The sequence below is a fragment of the Balaenoptera musculus genome, chromosome 11 (genome assembly GCF_009873245.2).
Source record: "Balaenoptera musculus isolate JJ_BM4_2016_0621 chromosome 11, mBalMus1.pri.v3, whole genome shotgun sequence".
Lineage (NCBI taxonomy): Eukaryota > Metazoa > Chordata > Mammalia > Artiodactyla > Balaenopteridae > Balaenoptera > Balaenoptera musculus.
Genome location: NC_045795.1, coordinates 9701082 through 9726310, shown reverse-complemented (window position 1 = coordinate 9726310; position 25229 = coordinate 9701082). Strand labels below are relative to the sequence as shown.

Sequence of the window (25229 nt, the reverse complement as noted above, 5' to 3'; positions counted from 1 at the left end):
TTGCTGGTTAACAGTATTCCTCCCTCAGGACTCTAAAGATATAATCTTCAATAGTCAGACATCTCTAGTATGTTGACTTGGAGCGAAGTGATGCCTTATGAGGGCCACTGGTGACTGGGTGGAGGAGAAGGAAAGCATGGAGAGGGCACCAGATGAGGAGGAAGGGAGGAAGAAAAAGGATGGCAACATTATGAAAAACAGAGGTAGGAGGAAGAATAATGTGAAGTGGATGATAGAGGGCCATCAGTGGTATCCCCAAAAGTCTGTGCCTAGACCTTAAACTATCCCTTCTTGGCTCATAGTGTTCTTTAAGTACTAACATCTGCTCTGGCTCAAAAGAAAGGATGGCAAGAATTATCTTACCTGCAATTCTTTGTGACTTGTTAGTCAAACTAGGAAAAGAACAAGAAATGACAAGTGGGCCATCATTTGTTATCATATTCCTAAATTCCCTGTAAGGGTAGCCTACTGCTATAGCATTTAAAGGGCCAAACCACACTTCTTTTTGGCTTCTTATTTACATAAGTCTTCAGATAACATCATACAGCCTTTTCAAAGAGTTATAACCTGGAACAGCAGCTGGGGAAGGTGTTGTGCAAAGAGATATTTTGCTAATATTTGCAAATATTTTGTCTATCTTTTCTGCTGTTACTATATTTGAATGTAACAGAAAACTTAATAAAATTTGACATGTTTTTCCCATATGTGTTGATTTAAAACCAAAGAGTATTAGGGCTGGCAAGGGCCTCAGAGACTATCTATTCTGAACCTTTCACTTTATGCAGGAGAAACAGAACTCTAGGGGAGTTAATCTAGGAGAACAACCCAATTCGGAAGGAAAATGGGGATACACCAAGGACATCAGGCAGAACTTTACTCATCATAATTACTGCTCTAATGTTTTTATTTTCAACACTTTTTGGGTACATGAAAAGAGTGACACTCAGGATTTTCTTACCCAGTATTTTAAATACTGCACTCTATCCTACTCTCTCCTTGTGTGGGGGAATAATCCATTGCTATTCAACACATTTTGATTTAATGTTGATGTAACGAATTGTCTGTACTCCGAGTGCTCGCTGTATTTTTCTAAAAATATTCTCATTTTTAGCTCAGCTTGAAAAATCCTCTGGTTTTCTATTAAGGAAGCAAGCCATTAAAAACTTTTACAAAAAGTTCTAACCTAAGAGGACATAAAATTTAGGTGGAGACAGTTCTAACATTGCTGTACTACCTAATCCCTAACACCTCTTTATCCTCTTTTCCACCAGGTTTTCTTTTGATATTTTCCTTCCTGTGACATTGTTTATTGTCCTCAAGGACAATGTAAGGGAATTTCATTTTCACAGACAGCATTTCTGGCTCCTGATCAAAAGTTTATTCCCAAGATAACTACTTCTAGACATCAGACACAGGCAGTGCACAGTGCTGAAAGTAGGGGAAAAAAAGAGAAAAAAAAAAGCATTTATCCTATTTTGTTCACTGAGCATTTGAATTATTAGGTCTTGGAAGACCATCTATATATTCGCAAGGTTATCTCATTTTAGAGGACTTTGCAGAAGGAAATCACGTGCACCAGTGATTTAGTTACTTTAGGATCCTGAAAGCCTTATCCATTTGGACCCTGTACACACCCTAGTTCCAATTTAGGCAACTGGGTAAAGATTTCAATAAGGTTAATTTTACCCATGGAGCATGTTCGAGCTCACAGAGCCTCTGGGCTTATTTCAGAAGTCTCTGGCCCACTCTTGTCCTATAGAACGTGAAACTCCAGCATTTGACATAACTTCTTAAAATGTCCCTAAAGAAAAGTGTTCAATCTTCTAAATCAGGAGTGAAGGTTGTGTGGGTCTGGTGGGAAGGAGGGCAGGGAAGGTCAGGAGACAGTATTCAATTTCAAGAGCACTGGCAATGGAGCTGTTCTAACGGGAGGATTTCTATGGGGCATGTTTCTTACATAAAGCTGGATGCCAGTGAATTTTTTAGCTTTCCAACACATAGATTCTGCTCTTGGCTAGAGAAATAGTGACAGTGAGAGAAACTGGTTAAACGACTTTCTTTATACTCGTAGAGAAGAATGCCCGGCTGCTGTCAAAATGAGAGAAGGCTTAGATGTAACTGACATCTGGACATGGTCCAATTTAAGCCTCACATTTTAAAGATGAAGAGATAAGGTTCAGAGAGGTGAACTCACTTGTCCATGGTCATACAGCTAGTAAGAGCTAGACCAGTGACCTTGCTAATATATGGCACTGCTACTTGTAACACCCAACTGAAAAAAGAAAGAGCAAATCACTGCACACCCTGATATTGGGATATAGTGCAACTTTCTCAAGGACTAATGGGAACCCCATAATTAGAGTGTGAGCAGATTCTGGGCATTTCACTTGTCAAAATCCCTGGAGGTATGTTTCTGAAACCTATCACTGGGCACAGAAGTGGCTTGCCAAGCATTCTTTGGCCTGCAATCCTAGTGCTGTGTATCTGTACGTCTCCCTCAGGGAGAGAAGTGAAAAATTAATGAGGAGCTCAGAAAAGCTCATTTTCAGGGCTATAGAGATTGGAAGGGCAATGAAAATTGGAAGTGAAGGGAAAGGTTTAAGCTATCAGCCTCAAGCTTTGGAAAATCATATAAATGGGGTATAAATGTAAATATACCAACAGAAAAATGGAAAACCACCAAAGAGCTATTTAGGGAAGGACTGGATCTGAATTATAAACACCCAGGGCAGAGCTGTTTGTGATTCATTCATGCGTGTCCATCCATCTGAGATGCCCAAACTTATAGCCATCTGATATACAGAGCACAGCCAAGGTCTCCTTGGGTTGGCATTTCATGAGGAAGGGCCATGTATCTTGATCCAAATGTGTTTTCCTCTGATCCGGCTTGGACACACCAGCCTATAAGCCTTATGAGGATGAGTGTGAATTTGGAAAAACCAGATAAATTAACAAAATTTTTTTGGAGGATATTATTTTTTTTTTCAACAAGGTGAAATAATTCATTTTCCAAGAAGAAGAAAACCAATTTGAGTTAAAAGCTGTAAACGATTTTATGGACAAAGCTTGATGTCCGAAGCAGAAAAATATGGGCACAAATCCATTTCTACTGGGTACTGACTGTGGGACTCTCTTTGTACCTGAACACCCTGGGTCCTCCCAGCTGGGGCTCTGGTTTTCACCTGTCCTTTCTCTCAAGCAGTTTATTCCCAAGTGAGAGTACTCTAGCTATTAGGCATGTGCTCCTGGCTATGAACTACTTTTCCTGGAGAAAAAGTCCTTCTTGAGAGAAGGACTGTCATTGCTTAGAAGTGCTCTAGAGCTGAGAAGCCAGGAGGATGCTGTTCATGGGAATAAGTGAGGTACTGACATTCTTTTGCTAATTAAAAATATTTGCAAGTCCAGTTAAGGAGTCGCCACCAGACCTCAGCTCTTACTGACATGATAAAAAATGTTAAGCCAATGATGACTTGCTCACAAACCTCCAGAAGATGCCTAAGGAGAAGAGAAACCTGGTTATCTTTTGAGAGCAAGAAGGCCTTTATCTCTTTCACTGTTGGTGTGGGTTGAATTGTACTCTCCCCAAATTCACACGCTGTAGTCCTACTCAGTATCTCAGAATGTGATCTTACTTGGCAATAAATCCATTAGAGATGTGATGAGTTAGACTAAGATGAGTTGGTGTTCGAGGTAGGATGAGCCTCTAATCCAATCTAACCGGAATCCTTATACTAAGGGGAAATTTGGACACAGACACACACACAGTGAAGATGAAGGCAGAGACCAGGGTGATGTACCTACAAGCCAAGGAATGACAAAGGTTGTCAGCAAACCATCAGAACCTAGGAGAGAGGCACGGGACAGATCTTCTTTCCACAACCTACAAACCAACCCTGCTGCTCCCTCGATCTCGGTCTTCCAACCTCCAGAACTCTAAGACCATACATTTCTGTTGTTCAAGCCACTCAGTTTGTGGTGCTTTGTTGTGGGAGCCCTAGAAAACACACACCACTGCCTCATGCGGTTAAAGCTGTTCTCTCAAGACACAACGGAACCCAGCCTGGGCACCTGGTATTCCCAGGAGATGGCCTCTCCTTCCTTGTGTGATGGGGGCCTTCTAGGCCCTCTCTGGCCACGAGGATTCCTTGTCAAAAATGGAATGCCCTTTCTCTTCTCATCGCCTGAATTCAACTCTTACCTATTCCTGTTAAAAAAAAGTACCACCAATCATGAGGCACCCAGGGTCAAAGCTCCAACGCTATCTTTGATTTCTCATTCTCCCTCGCCCCCATATCTGTCTCCCAAGTTTTGTCATTTCGACTTCCTCCGTGTCTCTCAAATCTCTCTTCTCCTTTTCCTTCATGATGACACCACCCCATGCAGGCTCCAATTTTCTCTTGCCTAGACTGTTACTAACTGGCCTCCCCCCTGCCAGGCTCTCTACTGTCCCCGTCGGTTATATCTGTAACTGCCAGTGAGTCACCCACAGGCCAGCTGTGATTACGTCACCTCCTTGCTCAAAAGTCGGCAAGGGAATAAAAGCCCAGCTCCGCAGTCTTTACTATTTTCCACGATCTAATCCTAACGTATGTCCCAGCACCTGTCTGTTATGAACCCTCGCTCCAACTAAGTCAAACTTGTAAAACACACTTCTGACTTTCCACCGCTGTGTCTCTGCTTATCCCATTTGCTCTGTTTTGAATAGCCTCTCCCCTCGTTCTCTCTGTCCAAAGTCTAGCCATTGTTGAAGGACTGTGGCTGTGGTGCTGTGGTTAAGTCTGCAGGCTTCAGAGGGCAAAGAACCAGCTCGATGCTGGCCCCCCTACTCACGGAGACGTGACCTCAACAAGATACTGAACTTCCCTGCATTTCACTTTCTACAAATGCAAAAGGAGGATGATAATACCTTGTGGGGCTACGGTGAGAATTAAATAAGAACATGCATGAACCACGTCTAGAATAATAGTACCTGGCAGATTAAGTACTCACTAAATTTCATCTAGTATTCACAAACACTTCTGTGGGAGTTGAAGGTCATAGCTTTCTCCCCTGACCTTGAATAGCATTCCAACTAATCTGCTCTTAAGACACTTAAGTTTCTGGGACTTCCCTGGTGGCACAGTGGTTAAGATCCGCCTGCCACATATACCCCGAGAAAACCATAATTCAAAAAGTCATGCCCCACAGTGTTCACTGCAGCACTATTTACAATAGCCAGGACATGGAAGCAACCTAAGTGTCCATCGACAGATGAATGGATAAAAAAGATGTGGCACATATATACAGTGGAATATTACTCAGCCATAAAGAGAAACAAAATTGAGTTATTTGTAGTGAGGTGGATGGACCTAGAGTCTGTCATACAGAGTGAAGTAAGTCAGAAAGAGAAAAACAAATACCGTATGCTAACACATATATATGGAATATATTAAAAATAAATGGTTCTGATGAACCTAGGGGCAGGACAGGAATAAGGACGCAGACGTAGAGAATGGACTTGAGGACACGGGGAGGGGGAAGGGTAAGCTGGGACGAAGTGAGAGAGTAGCACTGACATTTATACACTACCAAATGTCAAATAGATAGCTAGTGGGAAGCAGCTGCATTGCACAGGGAGATCAGCTTGGTGCTGTGTGACCACCTAGAGGGGTGGGATAGGGAGGATGGGAGGGAGATGCAAGAGGGAGGGGATATGGGGATATATGTATACATATAGCTGATTCACTTCGTTATATAGCAGAAACTAACACACCATTGTAAAGCAATTATACTCCAATAAAGATGTTTAAAAAAAAAAAAAAGAATCCGCCTGCCAATGCAGGGGACACGGGTTCAAGTCCTGGTCCGGGAAGATCCCACATGCTGCGGAGCAACTAAGCACATGTGCCATAACTACTGAGCCCGCATGCTGCAACTACTGAAGCCCACGCACCTAGAGCCCATGCTCCACAACCAGAGAAGCCACGGCAATGAGAAGCCCGCGCACCGCAACGAAGAGTAGCCCCCGCTCGCCGCAACTAGAGAAAGCCCGCGTGCGGCAACGAAGACCCAACGCAGCCAAAAATGAATAAATAAATTAAAAAAAAAATTCTTTGAAAAAAAAAGACACAAGTTTCTTTTATCATTTCTTTTGGACCTGTCTCTCTATAACTTTGCAGCATTCTTCCTGTACCTGGAATGTCTCTTCTCTTACAGAACTTCAACGCCCATTCCAAAGTCCTTATAGAACCTTACTCGGTCTTCTTTGCTCCTCCGTGCTCTACTACAGTCTCTCCTCCTGCACCAGCGGGACGAGGCTCAAGTCCCTAAGGGTAGGAACTGGATTCTTTCATCTTTCTGTCCGAGGGCCTAACTCAGTGCTTAACATTTAGTAAGTACAAAACGAATGCTCACAGAACAAATAGAAGACCAAATGTTGAGCCACTAGAAGGTTGAACATCTCAACGGGCAATAACTCTATCATATTGTCTTCATATAGCTGCCAGTGCTTGCATTTCTAGGTGCTACATAAGTGTCCGTTGCATGCACGCACGCACAGGTAAAGGGCTGAAATAACCCAAGTATTTCCCAATGGGGACTTCCGGTCATTTCCCCATGCAGTAATTCTCAATTGGAACTGAATTAAGACAATCAAGGAACTACTTCTTTTGTGCTTCCAGACACTCTGTGTATACCTCATGATCACTAATTTGGCAGCCTTGGAATTACTGGTTGCCAGTTCTCTTTCTTTCATTAGGGTGTGTTCAGTGTAGGCAGACTTTTGTCTTATTTGGCTCTCAATTTTCTGTGCCTGGCATTTAGGAGATCTTGGGTAGGTATTTGTTGAACAAATGAATTTGGAGGAGAAACCTCAGCTACACAACAATGGGGCACCGTGAGCCATTAAGTAGCATCAGACAGTCAGAAAAAGAAAGATGTTCCCTTGCATTGTTTTTTCAAATACTCCATTGCTAAGAAGGTTTACCTGATCAGATGTTACTGTCATTTCCATGATGTAAGTTTGAAAAGAGTGAAAGTTTTAGCTGTATTCATCTTATCACCCCTGGCTTCAGATCCAGCTTAAGTTACAATATTTTGTTTTCCAAGCTTGATGTACGTAGACAGAAAGCCAAAAGACCCCCTTGGCATGTGACCTTGAGCTTAGAAAGCTTTCTGCATTGGGGTAGTCAGGAAGCTGAGGCTGGGAGCCTGCAGCTTGAGATGATAGAAGACAGATGTGAATGTGTCCTAGCCAACCCATTGGTGGGGACCCACAGCATGCCTGGAAGGGATAACTCTGTGGATTTCCCTTTTGGAAAGCAAAACCAGGGTTGATAAAGAGGAAGGAGGGGCTTCCCACCTTATATAATGGCCTCATTGTAGGCAGATGAAGGCTGAACAAATTCTGCATCTGAAAATGAGGCACTTGTTGTAACAGAGGCCAGAAACAACCTCAGTCTCTTAATAAATAAAACTGTTTAGTGACTAAACAAAAAGTACTTCAATTTGGTAACAAGTAATGGTATATATTACCAAGACCTTACTCTAGGAAACAGCTTCCTGTTTCAATGTCGACAAATTAAAATGATTGAACGAAGGTAGAGTGGGCTGGGGTGCCGGGCTACTGGAGTTCAAGTTCTGGTTCTACTCTTTAAGAGCTGTGTGACCTTTGGGCAAGTTGCTGCTTAACCTGTCTGCACCTTTGTTCCCTCATCTGCAAAATGGGAATAAAAATAGTTCTGGTCTTACATGGGTCTGTGATTATTAATATGAGTTAATAAATGTTAAGAGCTTAGATAAGTAAATGGCACATTAGTGATATATGTGCTGATGAACTAAGATTAAATCAGGAAAAGATGATGTCTGTTTAAAATTCAGTAAGAATGTATCTTTTATAATTATTTTGCATAAAAGTAACATATACTTAGGGCAATCATTCAAATGCAAAGAAAGGAATACGATGAAATGCCAAGCCCTCCTCCTTCATCTAACTACAATACTCAGTTCTGTTCCCCAAAGCCCACTACACTCCTAAATGTTTCTTCCATATTTTTGCAGAAAAAAATTTTATTCAGAAACATGTCTACATATAATCTATCCAGTATTCAATACAGTATTATTAAGGGAAATTTGCTAAGAGTAAGTTTTAGGCACTCATCATACACAGAAAAATGGTAACTATATGAGTAGATGATATGTTAATTAGCTTGACTGAAATAATCATTCCATTACATGTGTATCAAATCATGTAGTACAACTTAAATATATATAACTTTTACTTAAAAATAAAATTAAAAAGATGAAATATAGAAGTAAAAAAATAAAATTATCATGAATAAGATCACAATACACCCACTGTTCTGTACCTCACCTGGCTTTTTACACTTAACTGTACATCTTAAGGTTATCTCCATATCTGAAGATATGAATCTACCTTAGGCTTTTTTTGTGGTTCACTGGCACTTTGTGTAGAAAGACCATGATTTATATAACCAGTCCTCCACTGATGGCATTTGTCTTGTTTCCAGTTTTCTGGTATTATACACAATCTGTAATGAACAACCTTGCACATCCATCTTACTGCAAGCACACGTGTAGGTTAAATCCCTGGAAACGTATGACTCCACCTGGGCATGCTCCTCCTCAAATCTGTAACTTTGTGGCATCTTCTGTCTGGAATGTTCTTCCTGCCTCACCATCCTCTGTTAGGAGGATGAATTGTAAGGTCAAGGGTAAGTGCATTTAAAATTTTGATTACTTCTGCCAAACTGTCCTCTAGAAAGCTTGCACTGATTCATCCTTCCACCAACAGTGTATGGGAGTGGCTGTTTCCCAACCTACTCTTGCACCTGCTGACACAGTGTGGTCATCAATTTCTTTTATCTTTGCCAAAATCATAAGCGAAAAATGGTAGTATCTCACTCATGCCAATTTGTGTTTATTTATGAGTGAGAGTGATATATTTTTATACTTATGGGACATTTATATTTTTCTTTGATTTGCTAGTTATTTCCTTTGCCAATTTGTTTTAAATTGAAAATATGAACTGTGCTTAAAACTCTGCTTAAAACCTTTAATGGTGACCCACTGCCTATAGGATAAAGTCTGGAATCCCTAATATAACAAAAAGGGGCCTGTGGTCTGGTCCCTTCTAAGCCTCCTCTCTCAGGTACTTGTTACCCTTGCCTCAAAATGGACAGTCTAGTAACACCCAGTTGCTTGTGGTTCCGAGTCTGCATCATTTCAACTTCAGTAAAGACTCATGGGGTGACTGGTTGAAGGAATTCCACTTTTCATACAATTCACCTTAGAAAAAGAACTATTATGAAACTTCCAACAATTTCTTGGAGTATTTTCTGTTTCTTATTAATCCTATTATCAGAGACCGTTTATAAATAATACGTCTGTCATGGTTTCTGCTAGTTTATACTGGTAATGATATCTAGATATCTTCCAGCTGGCTCTCACTAAATTCTCACTGAAGTTCAATCATTTGATGGGGAAAATGTTCAACTACAAGTGGATTGCAACATTCATACCAGGAGTTTAAAATTAACCATAAAAGAAGAAATTAGTCCAAATAGAGGCCAAAGATCACAAGAGCTTCTCCAAGGGCCACTCTGCACAGACTGTCCCATGCTGGAATATCCTAGACATCCCAGCCTACTCCTCCCTGCTTGATTTCTCACTGACCACACTTAGAACTTGACACCACTACACATCCCTATATTCCAACCCTGCTGAGGTTGAAGTCGTTACCCTCCACATCACATTACAACCTTTCTGGAATGCAAGGGCCAAAAAATATTTACCCCCAATGTACTCCAGAACCAGTTCTCTACCCTAAAGACAAAAGTACAAAGGAAAGAAATGCTACAAACACAGATGTCTGTGGCAGGGTTATTTATAACAACACACACCCAAGGGAATGTTTCACAGTCATTAGGAAGGTGACTCCGCTGTGAGCAAGAGTTCTACTACAACGTAACATTAAGTTAAAAAATTAAAATGTGAGCGAGATCAAATTATATTTATGTAATAGGGAAGAACAAATCTGACTCGATATTAGATGTTTCTTTTACTTTAACCTTTGTATTCTATTGCTTTTGCTTTGAGTTAAGAATGTTGCTTATAGCCTGAAATATACAGGATAGCCCATTCTCAAGGCTGTGACCTTTAAGGATATAACACTTTTCCATTCATATAGAGATAAAAAGTTGCAGAACAGAGAATAGTATTTGTCTTGTTGGAAGTTTACAGGACCTACTTAGACAGCTAAAAGAACAAAGGATTCCTACACCAAGAATTTTGGAACAACCAACCACACCCCTCCCTCATCTTGCCTTTAAAAATGTTTTGCTGAAACCCTAAAGGAGTTCAGGGTTTTGGGGGGCACAAGCCACTCATTCTCCTTGCATGGCCCTGCAATAAACCTTTCTGTGCTCCAAACTCTGACATTTCGGTTTGTTTGGCCTCACTGTGTGTCGGGCACATGAAGTTGAGTTCGGTAGCACTTATATTTTGATTTCATCTATGTGAAGTCACTATGAATGAATGTAAGCAGATATGTATAAATGATCATAATTTGTAAGCATGCAAGGATGAAGGGTGAATTTTCTATTTTCAAGCTTTAATGGAATCTTTTTATTTAAAAAAAAACACTCAAGTTTTCTTATTTAGAATCTAGATACAAAATTATGACACTAATTACCTTACATGGGGAGGCAGTTTGTGATAATATCATAACATGACTCATTCTCTTTTTAGAGATATTTATATATCCACGATTAGCATTCAACACACAAGAGCCCAGTTGTCTTTACAAAACAACCAGAAACTGATGTGACTACAGCCATCATGGAAGGCCCATTATCAGGAGTATCTCTGTAAATATCGACCTGACCCAAATCTATCAAGTTTCAGCCATTCATGAGGCAGGCAAGAATGATCCTCATTGTAATGGCAAATTTTCTGTTAATAAATCTTTCCAGTTGTCCCTGCATGAAACAGAGTTTTGTGCTACAGTGGAGAAACTGTATAACTTTTTTTTCACTTAGGAATATATTATTATAAAATGATGTTGTAAAATGACAGTTCATAGTTGCTTCACAGAATCTTCATAGAAACACCTGGAACTGTAATTACCATGCTGCTCAAACTACCTCATTAAACAACCCCTTCCCGGAGTCTGGGAAGCATTTAAAGGCCCTTTTCACGTGTGCCCTTGACACCAGGTGCAGTGGTAGGAAGCAGCTTCCTACAATTTCAGAGCCTTTCACGGCTCCCAAGAAGCCAGAGAACATAAATCCTGGCACTATGGAACAAAGCAGCCTTTCCAAGGACAAGAAGATGTTGCTATGCCACAGAAGGGACATTCATTCTCTTTAGAAACTCACGCTTGGTTAATTGGAGGACAAAAATAGACTAAATGTTACAACAGTCTTCTATGCCGAAATTACATATGCATCTGAAATCATCAGCTCTCCTCTCTGACTTCTACTCCACAAAGACCTCTCAGAGCATCGCTTACTTATAACTCACTGGGACTAGACAGGAAAGCCCTCTGTGGCATTTGAGGTTACCACCCAGGTCCTCCCTCCCCAGGTCAGACTGCCACTCAAGGCCGGTTCTCGGTACACAATGCTTTCTTTCATTCATGTGATTTCATGAATACCTCACACAGTTTATATTCTATTCACGCATTGCCCCCACTCTAACTCACCCCTGGGCTAACCAAAAGAAGAAGGAAGACCTTTAAAACTGACCTTCAGAAACAATCTGATTCATGTGTGGGCTGTGTATTTTCTCATTAAGGTTACTTGATATTTGTTTTAGTCAAACAAGCCCCAAATCATAATTGATTCACGGCCTAATGTCATTCCTCTATCTCCTACAACTTTACGAGGAAACCAACACCACCACAAATTAACCAACACACAAAAGAAATCATTTTTTTAAAAGACAAGTTAATATACATCACAGAGGTACTGTTCTCTGCCTGAGAAAGGCCACCGTTAACCATTGAACACCAAGTCTTATTTCCAATATTATTTTGTTTTCTTAATGGGATCTGCTTTCTGAATTCAAGTGTGTTTAATATCGGTCTACCTAGATATACATACATCTTAACATTTTCACTCTTTCTGCTTCCAAGTCACGTGTAACGGTGAAATTTCCGAGCAAAGCCTAGAAGACTTCGGTGTGAGACAGGCTTGCATTCAAATCGTTTAGGGCTTTACCACTGACCAGCCAAGTGACCCTGGGAAGTTACTAGCCCTAAGCCTTATTATCTTTATGTATAAAACAGATATTTGGGGGGGCTTCCCTGGTGGTGCGGTGGTTGAGAATCTACCTGCCAATGCAGGGGACACGGGTTTGAGCCCTGGTTTGGGAAGATCCCACATGCCACGGAGCAACTGGGCCCGTGAGCCACAACTACTGAGCCTGCGCGCCTGGGGCCTGTGCTCCGCAACAAGAGAGGCCGCGATAGTGAGAGGCCCGCGCACCACGATGAAGAGTGGCCCCCACTTGCAGCAACTGGAGAGAGCCCTCGCACAGAAACGAAGACCCAACACAGCCATAAATAAATAAATAAATAAAATTTTAAAAATAAATAAATAAATAAATAAATAAATAAAACAAACCAAAAAAAACAGATATTCGGAGTAACTGCCCAGGACTGTTAAGGCTGTGAGAGCTATATCGAAGCTCATTCAGTATCTGCCATGCAGTGGGCACTCAACTACCCTCTACTACCACTGTTATTACTAGTGGTAATATGTTATTATTGTGTTTACAGTGAATAAAGTCCAAGGGAAAAGGTCAAAGAATTCTGGGGAAACACAGAAGATGAATCTCTACAGGCAGAGTTCAGAGACACTGTGGTTCGGTTCCAGACCTCTGCAACCAAGCAAATATCACAATCAAGCAAGCCACATAAATTTTTTGGTTTCCAAGTGCATATAAAAGTTATGTTTACATTATACTGTAGTCTATTTAAAGTGTGCAATAGCATTCTAAGAAACAACATACATACTTTAATTTAAAGATACTTTATTGCTAACCATCATCTGAGCCTTCAGCGAGTCAATCCCTGATCACCGTAACTAATAATAAAAAAGTTTGAAATATCACACAAATGACCGAAGTGTGACACAGAGACAGGAAGTGAGCAAATGCTGTTTAAAAATGGTGCCGACAGACTTGCTGGACACAAGGTAGCCAGAAACCTTCAACCTGCAGAAAATGCATCATCTTCAACACGCAATAAAGCGAAGCATGACAAAACGAGGTGTGGTTATATATTAAAGCGATAGTCGTGAGAGAAGAGTGCACACTGTAATTGGACTGAATAAGGAACTAAAATAAATGCTTGATTTCCAGTGTCCCCAAAGTGAATGATGATTCATTTCAGAGAGTCAGGGTGCTTCCAGACTGGAAGCCTGTTAGGGCAGAAATGAGGCATTTGGTGCACACATACTTATTTAGGTGATGGTGGGAAGGTCCGGCCAAGGGCCAGCCTCAGGGCAGAGGCTGAACCTGCCACCAGAGGTCTGAGTCCACTGCCACCATATGGATGGAGCCAGCAAATGACTAAGAATGTAATGGATTCAGGAGACATCAGAGCTTCAGACGGGACAAATGAGCGCTCCCAGAAGGAAAGGGGAGGGGAAGAATGAGAAGGGAAGGGACACGAGGAAGAAGGATAAAGAAGGAAGAAGGTGGTGAGCCCAGCAGGGAAGCGCTCAGGGCCAGTGGAGCCCGCCGTCAGGCCTGGTCCAGGGAGAGGCGGCAGCAGAGCGTCAGGTGTGCTCCGGGAGGGCCTGCAGGTGGGGAAGGCGTCGTGCTTGCTGGCCTGGGAGCTGACCAGGGGCACAGACAAGAACTGCGGGGAGAGGTGTGGACGGAAGACAGAATCCATGATTAGCCAAAGAAACTGGCCCTGCAAAATTTCCAATCAAGACACCCAGCAGAAGTGGGGGAGAGGAGAGAGACACACAATATGAGGGCTGGGAACAAAGAAATTTACTTCTGTAAAGATGCTAAGGGACTCAACCACCATTAATGGGTTCAACTGAAACGGCAGACAGTTGAGGGCTGTTTGAATGTTTTTATGAGTCTCAGTCCCGACGGCTCTTTCCACTATGCCTTGCAAGTTAACTGGCACTTCTATTGTGTTTGCACAACAGAACTGGCCTCAGGGTCTGCAACTTATGTCCATGTGGCTTTACAGTCTCCATTCTCCCCGTCTTGCCTGGCACGGGCCCACCTCATGCTTATTATCCTGGCAGAAATAGTAATGGCATCTCATTTTACTGTCAAAGATGCCCAGGTTTGGAAAATAAAGTACATGGTATCCTGCCTACGTCTTTCTCTACTTTTGAGCATTCTGGCTTGCCACAGAGATCTGATTTTCAGGAGATTACATGCTCGTTGTTTTTTCCCCCAAGATCACCTCTTCGTACATCAGTATTTTTGCCTACGATGCAGCAAAGGAAAAACAGGATGAAGCACTTCCTCAGGGGCCACTGTGTGTGTCCACTTAATTGTAAATTCTTAGAGAAGAGGAAATACTTTAGTGACCTAACTTGTTGGTACCTAGGAAAACACGGCATAAACTCCAGCTTTGTGGGATTGTACGATGTGTCTAAAAGCAAACTCTTACACCCAGTACCTAAATAAACATTCCCCAAATCTAAGAGGAGCTCATCACAATTGTCATCTGAGACACACACACACACCATCCAAAAACTGAAACTATGAAATAAGAAGTCTTTTGTTCCTCTTGGATGTTTGTTTACTTTTTAATGCATTTCTAGAAAAAGAAATAATGGTAGATAAAACTTACAAAAAATTTACTATGTGCAAGGTATGATTCTAAGAGCTTCCACAACTAACTTTTTTTTCCACCCTCACAGCTTTACAAAGTGCCAGTTTTATTCCTACTGTAGCTGAGGGAACTGAACTCAGAGAGTACAAATAACCTGCCCGAGATAACTCAGCAGTCAGGCTGTGGGGTCTGTGCCCTAACCACTGGTCATATAGAACTTCCGATTATCTTGGAAGTCAGTGGCCAAGCAGACACCTTATGACAAATGCTGTAAGGCTTGTGTCCTTTCAGAATCAGTTCTGCAAATGTCTAGCCCTAAATCTAGCACCTGCTCCAGAGGCCTGCGTGGTCACTGTCTGCTTACCTAATCCATGCGTCTTTTGTTTCTATGTACCAAATAGCAGAAAGACATCTTGTTCCACTGCAAACATAAATGTAATGGTTTTGAATGGCATTTGTTTGCAGCCAGTGTCAATTTATTCTTTCTTAGCCATTCAACAAACAGGAGGTGTCTGTGGTGTACATGGCATTGAACTAGATACTGTGTGATACAAAGATGGGCAAGCTGTTAACCCCTGCCTCTAAGGGCATTCAAGAAAGACGTTACGACCTCCAGGGTCGGTGCGTATTGATGAGATTCTCTTCCTTCACATTTCAGCTTTCTAGAGATAAGTCAGAAAAGGAAAGTGTCCTGTCACATCACTGTTAAGTGCAGATGAATGATACGTTTTAAAGCATCTGAATTATGAGTCCCACACTCATGGATCCGAAATGCAACGTAAGTGATAAGATTCCAGGTTAAGTTCAAGTTCCAACTCTTCCATTTCTAACTGGAAAGTATTTAGCTGCTCTAAGCCTCAGTTTCTTCACCTGCCAAATGGGCTTAATAACACTATGTAGGTCTGTTGTGAAAGTAAAGTAGTAACGCCTGGACAGGGTCATGCATGTGTCACATTCACAGAAAACCCAACAGATTATAGCAACTGCTGTTGTTGTTGTCAATATAAAATTGTTAAAGCACAGTCTCCCTGGAAAGAAGGGAATAAGTAGCACTCGTGGTTTTCTTAGACCTCAACAATGGAGGTGGCTGGCTTCCAAAAATGGCACCCAATGAACCATGCTCCTGGCACTCACACCCTTGTTTCGTTTGCTCCAACAATGAGTCTGGGCTGCTCCTGTGACTTGTTTTAAGCAACAGAATACTGCAAGTGGGATACTGGGCCAATTCTGGACTTGAGTCTTAACAGGCCTGGCAGCTTCTACTTTCACATTCTTGGGGGCCCTGAGTCATCCTACTGGAGAGACCATGGGAAAAGACCACACGGACCGGCACTGAGAAGTCTCTCCCGGAGGAGAGAGGCCTAGCTCTCCCCATGGCCTGGTTAGTCTCCAAACGACTCCAATCCCATCTGTCTGCAAACACGTGAGAGACCCCAGGCGACACCAGCTGAGGAACCACCCAGCTGGGCCCAGTCACAGGACATAATACAACTGAGTTTGTTGCTTTAAGCCACTAAGTTTTGGGGTGTTTTGTCCCATAGCAACAGATAACCCAAGCAACAGTGCTGCCCAAATAACCTGACCTGTGTACAACTCTGACAAAACTGAAAAGCAATCGTGGATGATGGCAAGTTCTTCCAAGGCCGGGACCTTCCAGCTTATGCTTCAATCACTGTCCTTAGCTCTCCCCTTTCAGACCTATTAAACAGAGGACCTCAACAATACAGCTGGCTGGCCACCGCATTCGGGTACCCACTGCATCAGGTGCTCTACTTAATGCTGGGGGACAGAGAGGCAAAGGCAGGATCGCTGTCATCAAGGACCATATAGTCTTGACATGCAAGCAAAGAGTGCTGGATAACGCTCACTTTGAGAGGTAACAATGATATCTTTACAATCCCCACTCCAGGAGGGTGCCGATTCCCACAACCTTTAGCCTGTACCTCCTAGAGATGTCCTTTAAAAATAGGGCCTCTAGGGCTTCCCTGGTGGCGCAGTGGTTAAGAATCCGCCTGCCGATGCAGGGGACACGGGTTTGAGCCCTGGTCCGGGAAGATCCCACATGCCGCGGAGCAACTAAGCACATGCGCCACAACTACTGAGCCTGCGCTCTAGAGCCTGAGAGCCACAACTACTGAGCGCTCGTGCCACAACTACCAAAGCCCACATGCCTAGAGCCCGTGTTGTGCAACAAGAGAAGCCACCGCAGTGAGAAGCTCGCGCACCAACATGAAGAGTAGCCCCCGCTCGCCACAACTAGAGAAAGCCCGCGAGCAGCAACGAAGACCCAACACGGCCAAAAATAAATAAGTAAGTAAATAAAATAAATTCATTAAAAAAAAATAAAAACAGAAGAAAAAAACTGTTAAAAAGAAAAAAATAGGGCCTCTAAGTCTACTTTGCCTTCTAACCCCTAGATGTTCCCTTTGTGGGTCATGATGGATACGCAGGTAAGAAGACTCTGTGCCTGTCCGTGCTCATTCTTTTTTTTTAAAGAAACTGAGTTTTCCAATCGTACAAAGAGAACTGTGATCCAGCCAGGTGCTGAAAGCTACACGAGTTGATGACGTCTTATTAAAATCAGATGCTCAGCAGCGCTCTAATTATTTGCATGTCTGTTCTTCCTGATCATGAGACCTGTCATCACTGAAAAATGTGTGGAAATATAGTTATTTGGCCCCACAGTCAGTGCGTTGGTGTCTCTATTCCCCTTGGAATGCCAAAGCCATGTTAAGGTGAACTCTGCATCTTGACACAATCCAACCAATCTCAAACAAAAAAACACCTCCCTCCAGCTCTACCCCCTTTTGGTGAGTACTCTGTATTTCTCCTTCTCCCTCCCAGCCGAACTCCTTAAAAGAAGAAGTCTGCTTCCTCAACTCTCACTCACACCATAAGCATATGCTTTCTAAACTCCCAGCCACACAGCTTCCCCGGAACTGTTCTCCCCAAGGACACCAGGGATAAGTTGTCACTGAACACTGCAGACACTTCTCAGTCCTGACCATCTTGCCGGGATCTGGCAGAGTGGACCCTCCTCCTTTCTTGAACTCTCTCCTGCTCTGGTCAGGAAACACCAATGGCCCCTCCTGGTTTTCCTCCTAATTCTCTGGCGGGCCTCATCTGCCTTCCCTGTAGACTCTGCCGCTGCCTGTGCTCATAACTTACAGGTCAGGGGTCCTCAGGGGGCTGCCACAGCCCCTCTTTGCTTCCCATGTCAAATTCTCCTTTGGAGTTTTCATCCCATGGCCTCAACAAATATCCCTCCAACTGGGGTATCTTGGAACCACGTGAAAGCCAGCATGCCCCCACATAAAAGCTCATTTTCCCCATAAACCCGATGTAGTGTGTGGTACCTCCACCCATCATCTAGCGGCATGTCACTGCTCAGAGAGAAACAAGAGCGTGGTTCTTATTCTTCCTTTATCTTCCACATCCAATCTGTAATCATGTCCTGCTCAGTCTGTGTCCTAAATATCCCTTGCAACTGTTCACAGCCTGTAGCTCCTAATGCCACTCTTTTAGCCTAGGTTATCTTCATCTCTCCGCAACAGTATAATTAACTACCTGCTAACCAGTTTCCTTGTTACCAGAATCAACAGACACACTTAATATTCCATTGGATGTAACAGCAGCGAGGTATCTTCTTAATTCTCTCACAAGTAAATTTTCTCTCATTACAGACACAAATATATGGAAGAAGCTATATTAACAACTTGAAAATAACATTGGGTACCACTCCAAACTTTTCCCACAGTATGGAGAATGATCTTTCAAAAAGGCAAATCTTCTGATAGCTTCATTAGGATAATACATCAGGATAAAGCCCAGACTCCACGACGTTCTACTAAGAACCTTTATGAGCAGACCCTTGCCCACCTCTTCAACCTCATCTCTCAGTACTCTGTGCTCCTCCCTGCTCAACAATCCTTCCCAAACCACCACCTCTTTCCAAGCTATAGATTGCCAATCTCTCCTCCTCTCTTTTCCAGGCTTTCCTACATCCTCTTCTTTCCACTGGGAGAGAAGACTTCCTCACATTCACTGCCTGACTCCTTGGTTAAACATTCGTTTCTCTAGGAAACCTTTCCTGGTAAGTTATAGTTCAGTTGGGTTTGTCTCCTTTGAGTTCCTGGAGCCCCTGCGCATCTCCTATCACTTAACGCTTTGTTGTAAGTATTGGCTTAACTACCTGTTTTTCCCTCAAGACCATAACCTTTGGGAGATGTCTGTCTGCACTGTTACCTTTTTTTAGCGACGGTGGCAGTGCTCGGCAAATACATAAGCGCAACATGCCAAGTGGGTATCGTTTCTGAACTCCCCATGGTTTACAGAAGTCTGAAATCCTAACCTCTGGCCAGGTAGATATCCTCAGCCCATCCCATATTCCTTGCTTTCCATTCTCTAGCCACTGGTCATCCTTGCTTTCCTAGCTTGCTCACCCCTGCGTCTTCCACCACAGGGCCTTTGCACATGCTGTTTCTGCTACCTGGAAGGCTAATTTTCTAAATTCCTACGCCTCCTTCAGATCCCAGCTCAAACTTCTCTTTCTTAGGAAAGTTTCCTTACTCCCTCAAGCCCCGCCCCCCTCATTCTTTCAAGTAGCTTCCCTTCACTGTCCTTATCACAGCTGTGATCCTAACCTTTACTCTTGTAATTTGATTGTCTCTCCAGAGACACCTTGCATGCCATGAGCTCACCGACAAGGTCTGGTTTCCGTTCACAGTCATACTCCCACGGCCAGTTTCAGTAAGTGGTAGGCACTCTGGAAAAGGTTTTTTTTTTTTTTGCTCAAGGCCCTAGGGGTGCAGGAAAGCTTAGAAGCACAAAGCGAATTTTGGCACACTGTAGACTTCCAGGGCCAACTCTTGCAGCTTATGATTTTCTTTCAAGAGGAAATAAAAGCATAACTCGGTGGCGTCTTCACAGCTTATTCCTGCCAGTTCTGCTTTTCTATAAATACAATCCTCATTTTCAAGGAATCTGAATAAGATGGCTGCAGCTGACTATTTTGGGGAGGCCCTGTCGATTTTATTTCAGAGGGGATGTTGTCATCTGTCTTTGCTCCTGGGGCAGGTGTGAAATGTGTCGTGGACCCCTGTTGCTGATTCTACAGAAGAAGTTGGACATGTCAGGCTAATTGCTTCACAGGCCCCGGACAGGGCCTCTGAGGACAGGCTGAAAGGCATGTTGAGATCTCCCCGAGGACCCATTATTTGATGTTCTATCCATTACTGTTTTACTCCTACTGTCGTGTGATGCGGGGATGCTTCTGAGAGAGGCTCTTTGTCCTGTAGTGTTTTCTCCACCAGAGTTCAGTGCTGAAGGCCGTTTAAGGACACCAGCCTCCAGCTTACAATAGGAAGACGTCTGAGCAGCATGGGACACGGAGATCGGTCTTTGAAAAATTCATGTAATTGTTGATGCCAAAGTTAAGGAAAATGTTGACATCATAATTTTCCAATGTAGTTTTCTTATTGCTACTACAACTTACAAAGCAAGATTTCTGGGTGCACCTTTGAAAATGCTTCATACACAGACACATACATCCTGTAACTTGAGTTACAGTAAAATTACAGTATAGCTAATTCCGGCAAATTATAAAGGTAACTAACTCACTGTGGAAATAATAACAGGCCAAGTCTGCATTGTATTAATGTCCTTTTGTGTAATCAAGAAAGCACACAACTTTAAATACAAATACATAATATAAATGTAATATCTGGACTTATTTTTTGTATTTAAAACTGTGGAAATTATTGTACATACGAAAGGACATTACAGACACACACATATAAGACAAGTAAATGCATAACAGCTAAAACTGGCCAACCAATTAATATTCCCACAGTCAACCCTCTTGTATATTTAATATTTGACTCTTATCCACGCATAGGAAAGTCTGTACTTCAAAGTACTATTTGAACATATATACAATTTATCATGTTAAGCATCCTTAAATTGTCAGTATTTTTCTCCTTGGAGCTAAAAGCTAGCACAGCAAGTCTCTCCTTCTTTCCAAAAATAAGGAATAATATTTCTGAATCCAGTTAAGAACAAAGGATACTACAGTGTAAACCACTGACTTTAAAAAACCTAGAATAGCTTGTTATATCATATAACCATCCATCATGATATACAGATATACTATAGTCTATCCTCTATTTTCTCTAATTCAGGAGCTGAATATGTCTCTTTAAAATAAAACCACATACAAAGAAATAAAATAAAATACAATAAAACCACATACAAATATGGCATTCGGTTGCCAAATTAATCAGTTTGGCCATCGAGATCACAAGAACTTGCTAAGAATAGTTAATAATAAGAAGGATTAAAGCTGCAACTTTGCCTGTCTCATGTTTTAATTCTTCCTCTCAAAAGTTTTAAATGAAAACATTTTCAGACTTTTAATGGTTCATGAGTAGTCTGATGCCATTGTACTTGCATCCATCAAAGGACAAGTTCTCCAACATCTTTTTTTTGGCTGCATTGGGTCTTCGTTGCTGCGTGCGGGGCTTCTCATTGCAGTGGCTTCTCTTGCTGCAGAGCATGGGTTCTAGGCGCATGGGCTTCAGTAGTTGTGGCTCGCGGGCTCTAGAAACCAGGCTCAGTAGTTGTGGCACACGGGCTTAGTTGCTCCGTGGCATGTGGGATCTTCAAGCCAGGGCTTGCACCTGTGTCCCCTGCATTGGCAGGCGGATTCTTAACCACTGCATCACCAGGGAAGCCCTCCGACACCTTAAAGAAGTCTGCACGATGGTTCAGGTGCCATTTCACATAGGAAGCACCAGAGCTTCGCCCTGTGGTCTTGCCAAATGGACTAAGCAAAGCTCTTGAATGCCAGGAGGAAATGCATCTACCACACCGTCATTCAGGAGTTCATGCTGATAAATGGCAATTATTTAAATGGATGTTTGTATTATTACAAACCATTTTCATAGCAAAGTCAGGAAGACCATCATAAAGGAACTTGTGGAATCTTTATTGTTATTTTTTCCAGTGCTTACAGAACATTCCCTTCTTCTTTCCTGTTCACATGTCTTACCCCTCACTTTGCCTGAAAATATATTTCATTTAGATTTCTCCTCTCCAAGGCAATGATATAAGTGCCCTATTCACTTTTAGGGGATACAGAGGAGTCATCCATTTAGACTTTCCCTTGCATGTAAATCTCTCAGTAGTGTTTAGAAATATGTGAGTGACCTACACATTTTATGACACCTTAACAAGTCTATACAATGATCAAAAGGGAGAATGCAGTCAAGTGAAGAGTGGGGTGCAGTCAGGTAAATGTCAGCGGGGTGACAATTTAGAAATTCATGGAATTCAGAGGTTCATTCCAATCTCAGGAATGAACAAATTATATACAGCAACAGGGCATTGCGGTTTCCATCTCAGAAACAGTCAGAAAGCATGAAACTCGGGATGTCTACCATGAGAACTGTTTCAGATTCCAAGACTTTTCGCAACTTTCCTATGTTTGTTCTTCTCTTTCATTCCCCAAAGCAGCTAGCATGAAAATTCTCAGATTTGTGGACGAGTATTCATGTACAAGAAGCAGATCATCGCCTATTTCACAGTTTAGACATGAGCCAAAGCGGGGAGAGGACCAAGAAATAGAGGAGGTGATGATTCTGCGGAAGAGGGAGAACAGGCTGAATTTTTGAGGACGTAGAGGAAGAAGGAAATAAAAGCCCCAGAGTATCCCTGGAATGACCCGGGTACATAAATACCAAAATCAGGACAAAACAAACAAAAAGAATCTGCACGGCTCCTGCATCATCTCATCTCAAACCCGACAGGGTGGAATCAGAACTCTTCATGTTTCTTTCCCTATACATCTCCCTCTGCAATACTCTCACTTATTAAAAAAATATCCACATAACGTGCCACCATAAATACCCCACAGATATTAAGTCATGTAAGGTACTATGCTTACCCCTATCTTACAGGTGGGAAACAGGTACAGAGTTAAACTGAGCAAGGTCATGCAACTACCAAGTTTCAGAGCTGGGACTTGAACCCAAACAGTCTGACTCCAGAGTCTGAGCTCTTCACACCCCTGCCATGCTGACTTTACCCAGATTCCTTTGCTGTCCACTAGGCTATAAACTATATAGTTATCTTTGTCATTACAATGATGCTTCACTTACTCAAGCTTTTGTCTCCATGAAATAACCTATTCCTATCTGCCAATAACCATATATAACTTACTTTCTGCTCCTGTGTTGATTTTTATGGGAGCAGGGAAAATAAGGATGAAAAATGAGAAATGGGCTGTCAGCGCTAGAACGAAAGCATACAGGTATGGGAAAGGTGGAGTTCTAAGTTCAGCTATTTATAGATCAAACAGAAGTGGTGGTTTTATAAATTGAAAAGCAACAACCAAAAACCTGAGCCATGAGAACACACATAGAATCTAAAAGCCATTCTCCATCATTCTGAAGAATTATTAAACACAAGAGCAATCCTAAGGCTTGATTTTCTTCCTTTGGTTCAGACAGCCTAGGGTAATTAAATTCTACTAATGAACGTACAGAGCTGAAGTCAACAAACGCCCGATGAGAAACAAAGGAAAACATAATCTTACCTGCAGACGTGTGTTTGAACTTTTCACTCTTCTTCTTCCTCCATTTCCAAGGCTTGAAAATCCTTCCCAGGTTGGCAAACTTACTCCTCCTCCGGATGGGTGGGGTGTGGGTACCTGGGACAAGGGAGTCAGATCGCATTGCCGCCAGCCTCTCCACTTCCTCAGCTTGTTTCCCCGAGAAGGAGATGGAAAAGAGCGAGAGAAAGAAAAGTGTTAAAATGGGAGCCTCACAGATGGTCAATGCTTGCCATGGTTACAGATAACAGAAACCACATGACCCAACTTCCGTTTCTCTTTCTGCCTTTTGGAATGGAAGTCATACCAACGTGTTCTAAAGGCTGGTGACAGTCAGCCCAGCCCTAGGGATCTGGACCACCCCAACCAAATTTGCCCAGCCTTCACCGAGGCTTGAGCAGGAGGGTGAGGAGGTGGAGGCGGAACGGAGCGCCCCTGACACCTCGGAGCCTCCCCTACGAGGCAGGGACAGGGCATCAGAAGAGTCAAATGACAGTCAGTGTAGCTATTGGTCCAGCACTTTCTCAAATGAGACTTGGCAGATGCCATCACTATAACACCGTCAGCTGAGAAAAGAGGGAGAAAACATTTATCAACCGTCTATTCCAGTGCCAACATCTCCACCACCCACAATGCTCTTTCCTACAACCATGCTTCACCCAGACCTGCAGAAGCACTAGAATCTACTGAATGAGTGCCTCCACCTTAAAATCCACTGACCATTTTTAGAAACACTTACACTTCATGAGATTTTACAATTGCCTTAATTCCTCTAGGTCTTTTTGTTCCTGGTGCTTTGCTTTAATAAAAAAAAAAAAAATTCCTGTAAATTGAGAGTTGAGCGTGACATTAGGTACCATCTAGACTAATCCCAACAGCTTGACATTTTGAGGACATGAAGACCTTCAAACTCATAATGCCCAGGGGACCCTTTCTTAAGGGCCACAATCACTCTGACCGCTTATCACTTGGAATAAAACTCTTTTCCAACGTATGTGAGCATCTATAGATCTCAGTGAGGTAAATAGACCCTGACTTGAATTTTTGTGACAGGCATAATCAGAGAAAATAACCTCCTTGGTGAAATCAAGGCAGGTGGGAGGGACTTGCCGTTCCAGAAAGTCCGATTACATCTAGAGCTGCGGCCAATCCAGAACCACTCTGCTGGGCCTCTTGACACCATCCTTCAGAAAAATTTCCTGGACTTTGCAACACAGGCTGTTCTCAGAAGCTCGATCTTACAGCCTGATGTTCTACCTGCTATCACCCAATATGGTTTTAACCAGGAGATTCAATCATTCAACAGATACACATGGAACCCTCAACCATATGCCGGGCCGTGTGTGACGGTGACAGATGATGACAGGTCGGCAAAGGCTCCCGGGCAAGACGGAAAGGAAGTAGATGAATTTGAGTGACATCTGGGAAGCCAAGAGTCAACAGGACCCGGGACTGACTGGGTGGATGAGGGAGAGGAGGCAGATCATTCCTGATGGCCACGTTTGCGTCAGCAGAGTGGCCTCCTTCATTCATGGAAGCTGGGAACGTGGGGGGCATAAATTTGGGGGGGAAAGGCAGTAACGATTTGGACATATTGTATGGCGAAGGCACTTCCAACTTTTTTTTTAATTAATTAATTAATTTATTATTTATTTTTGGTTGCATTGGGTCTTGTTGCTCTGCGTGGGCTTTTCTCTAGTTGCGGCGAGCGGGGGCTACTCTTCGTTGTGGTGTATGGGCTTCTCATTGCGGTGGCTTCTCTTGTTGTGGAGCACGAGCTGTAGGCGCGCGGGCTTCAGTAGTTGTGGCACA

General features: G+C 42.7%; 1 protein-coding gene across 7 annotated transcripts in view; it reads right to left on the bottom strand.

Annotated features, from left to right (window-relative positions):
* PHACTR1 (phosphatase and actin regulator 1) overlaps positions 1-25229 on the bottom strand; it is a 527020-nt gene that overhangs the window by 178927 nt on the left and 322864 nt on the right. For all 7 annotated transcript variants that reach the window (XM_036868637.1, XM_036868638.1, XM_036868642.1 and 4 more), the window contains one exon: positions 23403-23567. In XM_036868637.1, the coding sequence (XP_036724532.1) occupies positions 23403-23567 (165 nt within the window). The remainder of the gene's footprint in view (positions 1-23402; positions 23568-25229) is intronic.